Source organism: Passer montanus, unplaced genomic scaffold (assembly GCF_014805655.1).
Source record: "Passer montanus isolate IOZ18808 unplaced genomic scaffold, ASM1480565v1 scaffold74, whole genome shotgun sequence".
NCBI classification, from domain to species: Eukaryota; Metazoa; Chordata; class Aves; order Passeriformes; family Passeridae; genus Passer; species Passer montanus.
In genome coordinates this window covers 2,895,694-2,912,384 of record NW_024372592.1, presented here as the reverse complement: position 1 = coordinate 2,912,384, position 16,691 = coordinate 2,895,694, and the positions used below count along the sequence as shown (strand labels likewise).

Sequence of the window (16,691 nt, the reverse complement as noted above, 5' to 3'; positions counted from 1 at the left end):
CAACAAATATCTGTAAAATCTCACGTGCACCATGTACCAGTACCAGAAAATGAGTATTATTTCATTTTCACTAAAATATAAGCAAACCTCTTACCGACATAGCCAGGAGTGCCACAGGCTGTGGACATCACATCTCCTTTACCCTCCATCTTCGACAATCCAAAGTCACTGATCATGATTTTTGACTCCTCATCCTGGCTGTAGTAAAGCAGGTTCTCAGGCTAGAAAGGAGAATAAGCAAAAGGAGTTTTGAATATGTGAGTTCAGTAACAACACCTGGTGACCCATGCATTGCATTTAATACAATCCCTAGTCACACCATACACAAGCATAATTTCGTTGCCCTAAGCCTAAAGAGTTGTTCTTAAAACCTACATGGAGATCCTCTCCAGACTCCTGTATGGCAACAAATGAAAGACCTTGACACCCTGAGCTTTGAGCAACTTTTCTGGGACAACAAACTTCTCCTCTGGCACCTCAAATAAGACCTAAGGCTCATCCCTTACTTGTGAGATATGTCTGATGGTTTTTTACTTCAGAGTGGTGAAACAGGATTAATTTGAAAGCAAGTAAATATGGCAAATCCAGGTAGTGTACTAAAAAATTTCAGATAGTATTTGAAAAAAGAAAAAGGAAAACAGGAAGTATTAGAGAACTTTTATATCTTCTCCACTAGAAACAAACTGTTTTGAGAGAGGAAATGCCTTTACAGTTAACAGACCTGAAGCAAGGCTATTTCAGCTAGAGTTGATTAGGAAAAAACGCTGAAGGAAAAATGTGCTATAGCACTAAGCACAGCAACTTGTTTATGGTAAGAGAAAACAAGGATCATTCCACAAAGCCTTGTGACTTTTCATACCAGAGTCAGGCAGCTTGGAGAGCCCAACCAGCCTCCATCTGCTCCAGACAGCCCTGCATCCACGTGTTTTGAGTGTGCTGCTGCTACACAGCAAAGCTCTTGCTGGTGCTGTGAGAGCCCACCTCTTCCCATACTTAACACCTGGGCTCATGAAAGGGCCCACACCTGCAGCACTCAGCCTGCAGGCAATGGGGTTTGGACTTTTGGGTCTTCACCTACAAAAGTGATGGGTACCCAGCATCTCTAGAGAGCCCTGGTGGAGTCTTTGCCCAAAGCTGGCACAAATGCTGACACGCAGCCTGCTGCGTGCTCCAGGGAATGGTGAGGAGCAGCTGCAGCCACACAACATCCTCATGCTCCCTGGGACACATCCAAGCTTGGATTTGTGAGGAGGAGAAGCTGCAGTTCAGCAGCACCAGCATCCACCTTGCCTTCTCCATGTGGGAAAGGGAGGATGAAGGGGTGCTGGAGGGCAATGTGCCCCTTCAGGAGGTTAAAGCCATTCCTGGCTTTCCAGCCCCAGCATCAAGTGATGGCTTCATCCATGGGACATGTGGAAATGACACAATGGCCAGGAGAGGATCTGCAAGCCACAGCCGTGGGCCAGCAGTGTAAAAAGGAAGTTATTTGGCTTCTAAAAATAAACATGTAGTTGTACCACTTATCTTTCTCATGATAACTTGCAAGTCCAGTGCTTTAATTGGACTCTCTAGTGTTGACACTCTTTTAGGGACTACAGTTTCATGCCATGCTCTGCCCTAGGCTGGAGTCACTCCTAATTTTTACTGCTGCTCTTGTGATCTGCTGAGGGGTTGGCAGACTTGGAATTAAGAGAAAAGCAGTTATTTCCTAAAAATTTCTGATAACTCACTTCAGGTTCCCATATACTCACATTCAGTAAGCCCAAGAAACCCATACACTTAAAAGGCAAATTTGTTTAAAATAATTCTTTTGATTCAAACAACGTTAACAAGGTGGCTCTGTACCAAGTAGAGCTGCTTGAGCCTTTCACTCCTTTTGTGCACCCTGGAGTTTCCCCAGACATCACCTCCTGCCATCTCTTCTAATCTGCTCTTGCATTACTTAGATTGGAGACTTGGAGCCCAGACCTGCTTTTACCAGCTACAGCAAGTACTGTTTTTGTATCTGAATAAACACACAGTTACAATAAATAATTGTTATAGATGTTTCACAGGTTGTATTTTTGTAGAGTGGATTCTTTCCCAGAGTTTCATTTTGAAGCTTACACTTATTTTGATAATTTGAAATGATAAAAAGTCTTATTATATCCCTGTTTTTCTCATCATGGTATGTTTTTGTTAACAGAATTTCACAGCAGGTGTTCCTCATATACTGTATTTTATGAGTCATTTTGACAATTGATATGGTACTGACAAAAATCTGCAAACAAAAGAGAGAAAGAGAAAAAGAGCTACTCTGCTACAAAATACCACTGGAGAAGATTGGTTTGATCTAAATTCAGCTTGGCCTTACATAAACTCTGAAAGTAATTTGTACATGAATTTAATTCCCATATCATCAAATCCCATATTTTATTGCAGGAACTTTAAAATAAGATTATTTTTTAAAATGAGAGGTATAACCTGCTTTAGATTATAAATATGGGAATACCAAGAGCTTGTACAATGGAATGTCTGAATTAAGACTTGGACCTCACTCCAAAAATGCTGGTGCCAGAAAGAAGCCTGAAGTTATTTACTAAAAGTTGAATTTGGGAGCAAGATGGTCATGTTAAAATACAGCACTTCCCTACTGGAATTCTGTGGAGCTCTTACAAATATAAGAATGTTTCTACGTACTTCAGCATAAGGGCAGGAAATGAACAGGAGCTGAGGGCAAGATGTGGAGACTGTAGGAGATGGAAGCCTAAGCATGCCTCCTTACAGGAAACCCATTATTTGGGACTGCCTGGACTGGACTGCAGTGCCTCTTGACTCTATTAGTGTTCATTAAACCTTTTTATAAGGCTTATATAAGGCTCATAACATGTAGCCAAATTCCACTCTCTTTACAGGGGGAAAATGCAAGCTCTGCCTCAACATCCAAGGAAACTCCTGTTTGGAGCATCCCTCCAAAATGCAGCCAGAGGTGTTATTTCCATCACTGAAATCTTCATTTCTGGCAGTAAACATTGGCAGAATTAACTAGCACAGGAGCTGAATCCACAGTTTTCTTTGGAATTTAGATATTTTTCTAGTATCTTCTGTTAATTTATTACTTAAAACACTAAAGTGCTATCAAATCCAAGCCTTTCTGCTTGTCTTAATGACACTTAAGATACTGGAAGAAAACAATAAAACAACATCATTTAGGGTTTTTTTTTAACCTGAAAAGCTGAGAGGTTTAGATGTGACAATATGGTGCAGCTGAAAGGAAAATCATCTAAAGATCACATTGGCACACAATGGTCCTTAGAAGAAACCTTGGTGTTAACAAAAACACTGCTCCAAATGATAGGAAATCACTCAGCTTTCCCCTACAATTTAACTTTTACTGTTATATTATTAAGTAAAAGTAAATCTAGCACAACAAACCTGCAAAATTCCTTATAGCAGTGAACACACCTCAGCTGAGATGGAGTTTTTGCCTTAATGTAACATTTCGGGTCTTAATGGCTTCTCCTCACATCTTAAGTGCAAAGCTCCCACTCTTAACTGCCCTGACTGCAGAGTCCTCATTAAAACCAATTCCATGGGGTTGGAACCCAGGGAATATTTCTCTGCCTGTGCTGAGAAGTCCTGATGCCCAGGAGAACACTGCTTTTAACCATCATCCATGGAGAAAGCTTCCAAGACTATGGGATGAATTGGAATTTACGTGTGAAATAGATAGTAGTATAGTTTATCACAGGGTGAAAAACTTAGAGTTTTGGGGTTTCAGTATGGAGGTAGATAGAAGACAACATGAAGGATTTTGGGCATTGTCTGATCTCCTTGTTCTTCATCTACTCTATTTTCTGCAGTGCTGGTGGCACAGAGTGATTGGTTAGAAAGAGCCGCAATTCAGATGTTGCATGAACAGACAAATAATTAGTTTTTGGTAGAAAGGTAGAAATAAAATATGTTCTAAGAATTAATTGGGCAAAATAGCTTTAAAAGGCCTTGAACCTGTGCGTCTTGTGAGTTTTGGTGCCTTTTCTTTGTACACTAGGTCTGATATGTAGATGGTGTGCTCAACTTCTGATACGAGAAAAATAAACTGCAACCTGAAGACTGAAAAAAACAAGTCCTGTTCATCTCTCAATAGCAGCACAGAACTTTTTAGGGGTCTCCCCATCAAGGGGATCCTCGGGGTGGGGGCTGGTTTCCAAGAGGCTTTGGAGCACCTCTCCTATGGTACAACCTTACTGGAGGAGCCAGTCCCAGGGCACACATTTGTTAGGCTCACACAATGACACAGCCTTCATTAACGCTGCCCAGGGGCCAGAGTGGTGCTGTGGCTGTACCTTGAGGTCCCTGTGCACGATGCCCATGCGGTGCAGGTAGTACACAGCATCCAGGACCTGCCGGATCAGGGTGCTGGCGTCCTTCTCCGTGTAGAAACCCTTCTCCACAATGCGGTCAAAGAGCTCTCCCCCAGACACTCTGGAAAACACAACGGGAAGCAGAAGAGTGAGGATGTGCTTTGTAATGCCCTTTCTGTATCATTAAAGGATGGTCAAGGCCATGCAGTAGACACAGGCAGCCAGAGCAGATCTGCCTGCAGCTCTGGGGCTCCCCCACCATCCCAAGGAGGGCCACAAGGATAGGGAAGAGTCTGGAAGGGAAGACTTATGTGTTAGGGGGTGAGGTCACTTGGTCTGGTCAGCCGGGAGGGGAGACCTCATTGTGCTCCTCAACATCCTCATGAGGGGCAGTGGAGGGGCAGGCACTGGTCACTTTTCTGGTCCCCAGTGACAGGACCAAGGGAATGGCCTGAAGCTGAGTCAGGAGAGGCTCAAGTTGCATATCAGATAAAGCTTCTTCATCCAGAGGTGGCTGGGCACTGGAACAGGCTCCCCAGGGAAGTGGTCACAGCCCTGAGCCTGACAGAGATCAAAAGCATTTGGACAATGCTCTCAGGCACAGGGTGTGATTGGGGTGTCCTGTGCAGGGCCAGCTGGACTCCACGATCCTGATGGGTCCCTTCCAACTCAGCATATTCTATGGTCCTATGAACTGAGTTTGATTTTCTCCAAGGACTGGTCAGGCTATGATGGAAAATCCATCACACATCTGGGAGTGGTCAAAGACCCACCAGCACTTGCAGAGGGAGTCACAGTCACACCCCAGCCAGAGCCAGGGGAGCTGACCCTGCTTTCCTTGCTGTCCCACCCTAGAGAACTTTGCATAGGCAATTCCATCTGCTGCTGCTGGCCCACTCAGGCTGTAAATTTCACATCTTTCATGATCCCCTGGGGTTCACTTTTCACTCCACTGACCAAGGCTTGGGATTTGCCCAGAGGAATGGTCTCATTCTTTCCCCACTAGCCAGTGAAATGCATTCAGGAGTTGCAGCCACTACCTATAGAACATTATTTTATTAAAGTAGCCTGCACGTCTGACAATTTTAAATGCTCTCAGAGGTCCCCTCCTTTAGTCACACATGTAAGCTCATTTATCTGCAGCCACAAGCTCTTTAGGCAGAGCACAGCCTCTGCCTGGCACTGGTAGGAGACAGTTATTGATGAGGAACACAGATTATCAGTGCAATTCATCACCAGATGACACAAATGAGGAAAGGATTCCACAACTCAAAGAGGAAAGACAATAAAACCTTGACATCCCACTATTTAATGTCTGCTGTACTGCACTTTTTCCCTGCCTTGCTAGAAATAACACATTCTGAACCCAATTTTAAATAAAGAATGGCACATTAAAACTCCCTGGAGGAGTATCTGAGGAAACAAAAGAGGAAAGAAATTTCTGAGTAATTGAAATAATAAAACTGTCAGCAAAAAACTACCCTACTAGGGTAAATAAAAGATTTCCATTTTAGCAAGCAAAACCTATTAAAAAATAAAATGTATGCGATATGTTTCTTCAGCAAGTTGCACCACTTAGCATATCATAAATAGCACAGTAAAACTTTCTTTAAAAACAAACCTAATAAAGAGAAAATAACAAATGATTACAGTCATTAAATGCATATGGACTGAGAGCTTGCCATTACATGAACACTAGGTAATTCAGCCACTCCAGGCAGTAATCTGCTTGAATAATAACATGAAGTCACTTCCTAGAGAAGTTTGGAGCCTGAATGGGAGAGAATGCTACCACTAAAAATGAACACATTCAACTTAGAAAATGAAAAGCAACCCTGGAAACCCTAAAAGAGAGAAAGCAGATAATCCTTTTATTAAGTGCTAGGCAAACAAAACAAACAGCTCACTAACATACTGGCACTATACTGAAGCTGCAGGAAAGGTGAAGTTCACCCAGGGTCTGAAGTCCACCAGCAGCCTGAATTAAATCCCTTCCTTTCCCAGTTTCTCAAAACAGGAGTTGTATTTGTCACGTATACATATTTTTATACACATATGTGCAAATACACAGAGTGTTGCTCCAAGCCCCTCTTGGCCCAGCCCATCCTGTGCCCTGCCAAGGGAGAGCAGACACACCTCACCGTCACTGTTCACTGAAGGCAGATACAATTTTATTGAATATGGCTCCTATTAGCTGACTGTCTTTTTATATTTCCCCTGCAGTACCTTTGTTTCCTGTGGATTGATTGCACTGAAAATTGAGCCCACACTGTAATTAATATCCTAGAACACAGCACATTTCCCCATGAAAATGCAGTGTGTGCTGTTTTGCAGTTTCATGCAGTTACTTTTGTTACACTCAAGCAATGGGCTGCTTTAGTAGATACCAATTTACATCACATGCTTCTCTGCACAGGGGAACTCTCCTTTGAGAGTGTATTTCCACAAAATATTTTTCACTAAATTGACAGAATTTCCCTCCATGCCAGCCCACCCCCTTAAGCCTCATTCTTTAATTGAAAGCTTTTCTTAGTCAGATTTAGTCAGTGGATCTACTGTACCCGGGCTCAATCTGCTTATAATTTTATTTCAACACACGGAAAATATTTGCAACCTCTTAAATGATGCTCTGCAAACCAGAGCTTAACAGAGCACTCAGGAGGAGCAGCCCTCACATTTGCAGGCCCTTGTTTGTTGAGAATGCAGACACCATCCCAGGTACACTCAGAGAGCTAAGGTTCTCTCATTTGTTAGTGTGGTGACTCTGTGTTATTGTGCATTACAGGTTTGCATCACCTCTAGAATCTCCCTGCTGGGGGCAAGATTCCTGGCTGAGCTCCACCTCCCTGGGATGCTCTTCAACTCAGCACCCAAGGCCATGGCTACTTTCCACATGGAGCTTGTGTCCTTAAGGTTTTTCTCCTCCAAGATAGGGTTAACTCAAAATAATAATAATGTCATTGGGAATGCTGCTCCCTGCACAGCACCCAAGGACTGACATAAGTCAGTGCTGTTACAGGAGAAAACCAGCAAAAGCAACTGTGGGACAGCATCTGAGATCTAAAATCATGGTGGAGATGTGGCCTGTTTGCTGGTCTTGATCCCAACCCCCTCTGCCCTGCTGAGATGGGACTTGGCATCTGTTCTGAGCAGACCTGGGAACTCATAAAGCGTTCCTGCAGTTTGTTCCAGTCTTTAATACTCTGGAATAATTATTTTCTTTTTAATGGCACCATCCAGCTCTGCCCTCTCCATGGCAATTTTGAGGCAGAATTGAAACTGCAGGCAGTAAGAGCAGAATTAGGTCTTTGTTTTAAAGGAATTTAAGACAGAATTTTCTGTCCAGAAAGAAAGGGTAGGAGGGATTTCTCATTAGTGGAAATTAGAGGAGTGCTCCTGTCTTGCAGCTGGCACTGGCTCATGGAGCTGGACACACAAACAACAGCAAAAGGAACCTTTTTCCCCTGATGATTTCAATCTTGGTTCCTAGCAAAGAAAAAGTCAACGGAGTCAAAAGTCAACCTGCCAAGTTCAGGTACTTGGAAATCATTTAACTCTGGAGCAGCTCAAGTGTCACACCGTGATCCAGAGTAGCTTCAGCCCTGCCCAGGGACTCAGAGTTGGGCAAAACGCAGCAAAGCAGCCACAACTGCCTCTTCTGTGTGGATGTGCCTGCTGGGACTGCCTGGATGGAACATGTGTGGCTCCAGCCTCTGGTCCTGGCTCAGCCACCAAGCAGTGGTTTTTCCCAGGTTCTCCAAGCAGCTTGGGAAAAGTCCAGCACCTGGAGCAGGAGCTGAGCCAAGTGTCCCTATGGCACATGGACACCCCAGAATATGCCTTGCTTGCCTCCAGCAACAGGAAACAATTTCAAACCAATGACCAGAAGAATAATTTTGTTTAGAATGAAAAAAAACACAACCAAACCCAGCCATAAATATGAATACTTTAACTTCTACTACATCTTTTACCCAAGGCACATGAAAAAGGCCAGAGCAAACATTCAAGGTGAAAGGAAATAGGATTTGAGGAGAGGGGGGCAGTCACTGCCCTGGTCCTGCTGGCCACACTGTTGCTGGTACAGGCCAGGATGTAATTCCATTAACACCCAGTTTGAGGAGGGACAGTAGAACCCAACTTGACCATATGACAAAAGAGACATTATCTGCAATTCCATTGGGGAAACACAGATTGCACTCTGTTTCCAGGGTTTCCTGAGAGAAAAGCTTCCAGATCTAGTGATTCACTAAGGAGACTTCATGTATTGATCATGCAGATGATACAAATCTTTCAGAGGACCTAGGCTGGTGATGGAGTTTGCAATAAATTCCTACAGTTATATTTATAATCTTTTATTTTCCTGACTGGATTTGGGGGTTTTGCTTCTTGTTTCTTCCCAGTTTGATGTTTAAATGAAGATCTAAACCTCCAGCACAAGCTGCCACACTGAGTGACTCAGTTTAGGACAGGTTTCAAAAAACTTTGAAAATACCAATGGTTTTGTACATGGACGAGCTACCTTGTTAATTGGGCTCTCAGTGTGTACACTGCTGGCTGAACACCCTGCACAGACAGTAAAAAAAGGACCCTGAAAGACCTTGCAATGCTCATTAGAGGCAAAGGAGAGGTCACTCTAACAGTGTTCCAATAAATACTCAGGCTCTGTTCAAGGATTGGTTTCAGTCCTTGACACCACAGTTTCCATATTTGTGCAATTTCTAATGCACAGATGTAACTTGTGAGAGATGAGGGAACATCTCAGCATTACAGAATTTACAGAATTCACATAATCACTAAGAGACCTTCAAGATCATGGAGTTCAACCCATGCCCCAACACCTCAGCTAAACCATGGCACTGACTGTCACATCCAGTCTTTTTTAAAACACATAAATACATTACTATTTAAACACATGACTATTACATTTAAACACATTACTGTTACACCTTCCCTTTGCATTAACCCATTTCACATCAGTTCATCAGGAAAGAACCAAACTGTCAAACAAAAATAAAACAGCCCATGCTGCAGGTAAAGAGAAAGGACATTATCAAACTTTTCCCAAAGCATCCTGTTCCTCTGCAGCACCATCAGGAAAGCAGAAGGTGCAATGTTTCAAAGAAGTACTTTGATGAAAAATGAGAACCAAACAAGAACTCCCTTGTGATTTAAGGCCCCTAAACTCATAAACAGAACACAAGAGCCCATCTCTCTGAATTTCTGGTGTTTTTGCCAGCAGAGTGAAACCTGCACCCACACACTGCAGGTCACCAGATACCTGCCAGACTGTCCCCTCAGCAGGGCTGCCTGGTGGGGGACATCCCCACATATGTTAGACTTCAGGTGAATAAATAATGAATAAAAGAACAAATAAACACCGGAATTAAAAATAAGTTAGTCATATTAATGTATTCATGTTACCCTTTCTTTCTCTTGGTGGACTGTCTGTATGTGCAGAGAAATCCTCTCATTTCTTCATCCCTGTATCCCCCACTTACTGAGTGTAGGAACCTTTCTGCTTGTTTTAAGAGCTTGGAAAATAACAACCTTTGAAATATCACTTTGACTTCTTTGCCATTTGGCAAAACACGGATGCTTTTCTTCCTCTTTTGTACTACAGGCTGGAATTGCTCTGGGTCATTTACTGCTTGACAGTTTAATTGCTTTTTATCAGGAGTCTTATTGATGAACTCATCCGTGGTGGATTTACAAGAAGAATCCCAGCAAAGCTATTCAGAGCTTGTAGGCTTTTTCCTCCAGAAAGGTGTTAAGTCCACCTGATGCTTCCATGCAGTCCAAGTCATGATCCATTCTCCTTTGGACAAGTCACCATACATCATGCTGGGTTAGAAGAACCACCCTGCAAAGGCAGACACATCCCTAGGGATTCACTAATGCTGTTTAAACTTGCACATTAGGGATGCTAAACAAAAAAGAGGACTGATTTCAGAAATTGGAGCAGGAGGCCTCCCAGGACACTATGAAAAGTAAGTTAAATATGAGCATTACCCTATAATTGTGAGCAGCTTATCTATCAGAAGTTACACATTCACAGTTTCCTACAATATAAATCAGAAACAGCACAGAACTCAGCAGGAAGCTGAAGTGTGAGGGGAGATAAGAAAGACTGAAGGGACTATTCCTGAGAAGTTCTGCCTTTGAGTATTACATTTCCCTAATGAAAGAATTCTTATTAAGACAAATAATTTAGTTCTCAAAATGTATTTTGTTTTTAATAGAGGGCTTTTCTGTTTGGCTGTAGAGTTCCTCTGCATTGTGAAAAATGCATGAGAACAAGAAAGCAAACCTGGCCAATGTGGTGTTTGAAAGGAAAGAGAAATTGGCCACCCTCAAGTAATTGTTCAAATGAAGCAACACATAAAAGGAAAATGAGTAAACAGATTAATAGATTTTAGACCCAGAAAGGAACATTATGATTATTTAGTCTGACCTCTTGCAAATAGAAGTACGTGATGCAAATTCTCCTTGTAAAGTAATAATCTAGAGTGTTAATCAGGCAGGGACAGATATTGCTACAGAATTACTGTATGGCCTACAGAGATTTGCTTTATTCAGTAAATATGTCAGAAAACTGCTCTGGCTTTCTCATTTGCAGCACACCATAAAATATACAGCTTGAAAAAGGTGAGGACTTTCCTTGTTATTGTATCTTTAAATCACCCAGCTTAAAATCTCCCGGCGACATAAATATAGGCTCCAAGGCCACCAAAGAAAGGACACAGGATTAGTTTTGGCTTATTTTTCTAGAATGTAGGTGTGTGCATATGGCAGGGAGGGATGGATAGGTGTTACCACCCTCTCCTTTGATAGTGCTATTCAAAGACAGAATCATTCAGGCTGGAAAAGACCTTCAAGAACACCAAGCACAACTTTTGACCAAACACCACCATACCCACTAAAATATATCCTGAAGGGCTACAGCAACTCCCTTTTTGAACACTTCCTGGGATATCAACTCCACTGGACAGCCTGTTCCAGTGCTTGACCACTCGTTGAGCCAAGAAAATTTTGCTCATATCCAACCCAAACCTTCCCTGGTGCAACATGAAGCCATTCCATCTTGTCCTATCAAGAGTTTCCTGGGAGAAGAGATCCCACCTCATTACAACCTCCTTCCAGGTTGTGAAGAGAAAATGCAAAGCAACATTGCCATGGTATTTATTCTGGTTTTTCAGCCCTGTGATGATGGCTGCTCCAAAGGGCAGCTCCCCACCCTGTGGGGTTGTTTGGGAAACAATTGGACAAAAATGCTGTGGTCATTTTTCTGAATGAAACTGAGCAAACTAATTAATTTTCCTCCTGCATTAAAAGTTTCATGTGACATTTGCTGAGCAGCTGTAGTGAGGTTGTGCTTTGGAGAACAGACCTCTGTTTCCACTGGGGCAAGACTCTGGAAAGCTCTGCTCAGGGATGTAATACAGTTTGGCAGTTAAAATCTTTGGAGACAGCATTTTCCTTCACAGAATCCCTGCTGCAGAGATCTTTTTGAGTCCATGATTCTTCAAGGTCAATGCTCTCTTGTTCTATCCAAAATTTTATTCCACATACAAAAATTCAACATTATATTCAAAATTTGCCCTGGTCCTATCAGCTGTAAAAGGTGTGACTGAACCAGAGGCAACCAAATGACAAAGGACATTAGGTTTTTAAGTCTTTTGTGATTACACTGTTCTGAGTGACAGCTTATGACAGCCCTTTCAATGCCAGCAGACCACTTGCCCCTGTCTGTGCTCATCCCCCAGGCAGTGGTGCATGGAGAAGATGTGGGACCTGCCAGTGACAGCAGCACTCCCTCAGTGCTGCCATCATGATGAGGCACAGGGGAGAAACCAGTGCTTCCTCTGAAAACACCACCATGCACTCAAATCCTCAGAAATAGTCATAGCAAAATTGCACATTTCTAGCACTCTGCTGAGGTCTGCAAACACCATGATGTGCAGAAGATGGGCACATCCTTTTTTCACTCTTCTGAGCTCCTGTAGCTTGATTGGCACCTCCACAGGAATCAAGGAATCATCCTGGGATTAGCAAGTGGATCACACTCAAGTGGGCTCCTTGTAATTTGAAAAAGGACCCATGGAAGGTGGTGAAACACTGGCACAGGTTCCCAGACTGGTGATGGATCTCCCATCCCTGGGAACATCAAATGTCATGTTGGACAGGGCTCTGAGCAGCCTGATGTAGTTGAAGTTGTTCCTGCTCAGTGCAGGAGGGTTGGACTGGGTGACCTTTGAGGTCCCTTCCAACCCAAACTATTCCATGATTCTATGACAAAGTTGGCACTTCAGCCTGTTTACCTTCATGGTTTTACATTAAATGGAAAGGCAAAGCTGCAGCCCATCAGTGGTGACTTTCATCTGTATCAGTTTGGTATCACCACATCCCTGCAAACATCGTATTCACCAGTGGAAAAAACCAGCATTTTTTAAAATGTCATTAGGAAATACACAGTATGTATTAAACATCTCAAAAGCATAGTTTTAAAAGAAGGAATTGATCACTGGTTTATTCACTTCCTTCTGTGGGCTGTCAGTAAATCAGCCCACTTTTGCTCATTGTGTACATATATATACATATATGTGATCCTGTTGCTTCAATCTTTTTCACTTTGCTTCTGGGAAACAGAGAAGTACAACTCTGTAGGACAAACCACTGCTCAAAATACATTTTCCAGTATCTGAGGGACGGAACAATGTATTTCCTAACTGCTGTCTTATTCCTCCATCTCTCCATAAAATAAGTGGACAGTTAAAATCTGGAGGAGATTCCTCACCTGACAATAATTTAAAACTAGGTCATGTTTCAGCACTAATAGGTTTGGTTTATTTTCCTTTTGACTTGTTTTCCAATGGAAACCAATCTGCATGTCCTGCCAACATTAACTAGGAAGAACAGACCTAAAAATAATTCAAACTGATGCAACTGAAAATGGATACTGTAAATTACACAGTACATAGTAAACAATTTTGAAATATAAGGTGAATGCAGCACTGAGAATTCTACTAAATAACAGAAAGGAGCACAGGAAAGTGCAATAAAATCACTCTCAGCTGGAGCTTAAACAGCCCAGATTTTCAGTGAAATACATTTAATAGAAATTTGGGGTGTTGTGAATATTCCTTTTTCTGAGATGACTTGCTTTCCACTTGCTTTCTCAAAAGTAAGTTTGCAGGCAGATGTCATAAGAGAAATAGCCAATGTAAAGATAGTATTGACTAATACCTGTCTCAGTGCAGAAAGAGCTTTGAAGATCCTTATATCCCCTCTATCTCACATAAATTCTACTTTTTTCAGCTTATCTGTAGGATGTACAACATAGACCCATCCCTTTGTCCTAGAGAAATATAACCCTGGAAAATTTATTTTGAGCCAAAAAAAAAGAGAAATGCTGCCAACTGGTCAAGATATATTGTTGCAAAAATATCAACTTTCCAAGCAGTTTGTGGAGACAATAAATTGTGAGCTAAATATGAAAACCAAACAGACCAACTTAACTCTAAATTATATAGGTATCTTGTTTTATCAAACTGTTGCAACAACTATATATATTAAAAATGTCATTATTATGCTCTCCAACTTTTGAGTGCCAAGAAAGTTGCAGAGAATTGATAAAGAAACTTCAGAATTCTAATTGGTTATAATGAAGTATTTCTTAAGAAATGTACAAATAACTCAAGTACAAGGAAAAACTAATTTTATTTTATATGCACAATTTTAAATTACAGAATTTAAAAAAATATCAGAAAATACACATTGGAGTTGAAATATATGTTGGAGTTATCAAGAACAATTCCCTGAAATATTCTGTGGCCATGAAAAATCAAGCAGAAGATTTAGGAGAAAAATGAGTGCAAAACAGAAAATAATTTGTCCTCCTAAGCATTGATGGAACACTCCCCCTTTCAATACTTTTGACAAAGTTCATCTCAGCAGATCTTGCAAGTCTGGACAATGAGCACCTGCATGGGTGCTGCCACATCCCCTCCTCCTGCCAGCATGTCTAGGGTGTGAGGAGCAGAAATGTCCATTTCTGTGTTCCTTTGGACAAATCCCACCTTGATGATCTCTATGGAAAGAGTCCTCGAGATGTTTTGGCCAAAACTATAATGAAACTTGGTGAAGTACAGATCAAAAAAGCAAGCAGAACCAGAGAGCCTCTCTGTGAACAGAGAGAATGTGTTTTAGAAAGAAAAGAGATGGCAGAGGCGAACACTACAGAATCATGGAATCCACAGAAACGTGGAATCATTCAGGCTGGAAAAGACCTCTAAGATCATCAAGTCTGACTGTTAACCCAGCAGTGCCAAGTCCACCACTAAACCATTCATGAGAAGGATGGAGTGTGGACAAGGAAATATAAAGAATTATTTCACACCACAGATAAGAAATGGGAGACCTAATGGAATTAGCAGGTGGTGGATTTGAGACAAAAGCCTTTGTCATCTGAAGAGCCATCCTGGAACAGATGAATCTTTGGTATGACCCAATAAAACTGCACTCATGTTCTTATGTTTGTGCTCATCAAATTAATTATTGAATTATTCACTCAGCTCTGGTCTGAATGTGCATACCTACATTAGGGGAGTCTTTTGACTCATTCACTTAAAATCAAATATGACAGATTCATAGATTTTAAAGCCTTTATGATAATCTAATCTGACCCCAGACAAAACAAAGGCAGCACAATTTTTTCCTCTGATCCATTGCTCCTGGCTGGACAAAAGACATCATTTAGCAGTGTAGACAGGCTTGACTTAGAAGATACCACTAATCCCTTTGTCCAGCAGTTAATTACACACACTGACTAATTACACTGAAGTTTTTTCCAATGATAATTTTGGATGTTCTGTCACTGGAATCCTTTCAACACTGCCTTGGAGACTCTTTAGCTGTATTAGAGAAACTTTATTTAGGTCTTGGTAGGCTCTTTTTTTTTTTGCTTCTATCTGAATTTTCTCTCTGAAAAAGTTATATTCAACAGCCACCTGAGAAGAGCTAACTAGAAGCTGAGTGATGCTCATTTCCAGTTCTCCATTTTGAATGTTAAATTACCATGTTAAGTATCTTCACTTACCTATGCATCAATAATGAACGAGCTTTCCTGGACAGGATATTGACCAGTACTAGGCATCTGTATTTCAGAATTGAATCAAATATAACCTAAACAGAAGATACAGTTTCCAATTGCTCACTTCTCAATATCATTTAATCACTCTGCTTCATCCTGTGAGTTTATCTCACTGCTATTCAATCGAGATATTCTTGTTTTCCACAGTAAGGATGAATTTCTGCAGTTCTGAGTGGTGTGGAGAAACATCAATCTAATTTCTTACAGCTTGGATGCAATTTCAGCTAAATAAAACTTACATGACTATTAAGAGCAATACTATATACTTAGCCAATAAATTCAGTTTCAAGAGGGCACTTTATAATGTCACTGAAAGAACAGGAGAAACAGAAACCTAAGGATTGTACATAAATTGATTAATCTTCTTCTCATTCCCCTCTAAAGGGGGACAGCGGGCTCAGGCCATGGTGAGTGAGGATGAGCCACACACAGAGCCAACCCAAACCTGTCAAAAGCAGTTTAAGGCAAACACACTGGTCTAAATCCCACTGCTCCAACCCCACTGTAACCCACGACTGCTGAGCTCTGCTTGGTGTGTCCCACCTGAGGCTTTCACCTATGTATGAACCCCAATTTTTCACATCACTCCCTCCTTCCCAGCTCCCTCCTTGCACAAAGCCTGTGAGTGGGTTCATGATGCTGCTGGTGCATTGCTGAGGGGCAGGAGCAGCACAGGCTACTACAGCTCCATGTGTATTTGCAGATGGCCAGCTGCCCTCTCCCATTAACAACAGCTGATTTCCAAGCTGAGCCCTTTGCACAGATAAGGCCCAGCAGGGACCAGCAGGACCTGCTGATTTATTGTGGTTTGGCTGGAGGGTGGGCAGCACAGATATTCTCTCACGGCCTTGAGGGAAGATTTATGATGTACAAAAGAGGCAGTTTCTTAAAAAAAGAAAAAAAAAAACCCCATCTGGTCCTAATTCTTTACTCTCAAAAAAACCCTCAGAATTCAGGCATGTGAAACAGGATGGCTTTTGTGATTTCTGCTCTTCAACTGCCATGGGATGAGCTCCTTAAGGAAATGCTCACCATGGCATCCCCAGGAGAGATGGGAGGAATGAGGCACCACCAGCAGCAAATGGAACACAGGCAAACCTGGCCAGCAGAGAGAACAGCCTCCAAAAGTGCTGGAAAATCATGAGGGAAACCAGCTGGGCATGGAGAGGGCTGAAAGGGAGATCCTACCAACACCCTGT

General features: G+C 42.0%; 1 protein-coding gene across 3 annotated transcripts in view; it reads right to left on the bottom strand.

Moving 5' to 3' along the window:
* CAMK1D (calcium/calmodulin dependent protein kinase ID) overlaps positions 1-16,691 on the bottom strand; it is a 211,935-nt gene that overhangs the window by 38,872 nt on the left and 156,372 nt on the right. For all 3 annotated transcript variants that reach the window (XM_039730902.1, XM_039730903.1, XM_039730901.1), the window contains exons 4-5: positions 4,326-4,464; positions 95-221 (exon numbers count right to left, since the gene is read on the bottom strand). In XM_039730902.1, the coding sequence (XP_039586836.1) occupies positions 95-221; positions 4,326-4,464 (266 nt within the window). The remainder of the gene's footprint in view (positions 1-94; positions 222-4,325; positions 4,465-16,691) is intronic.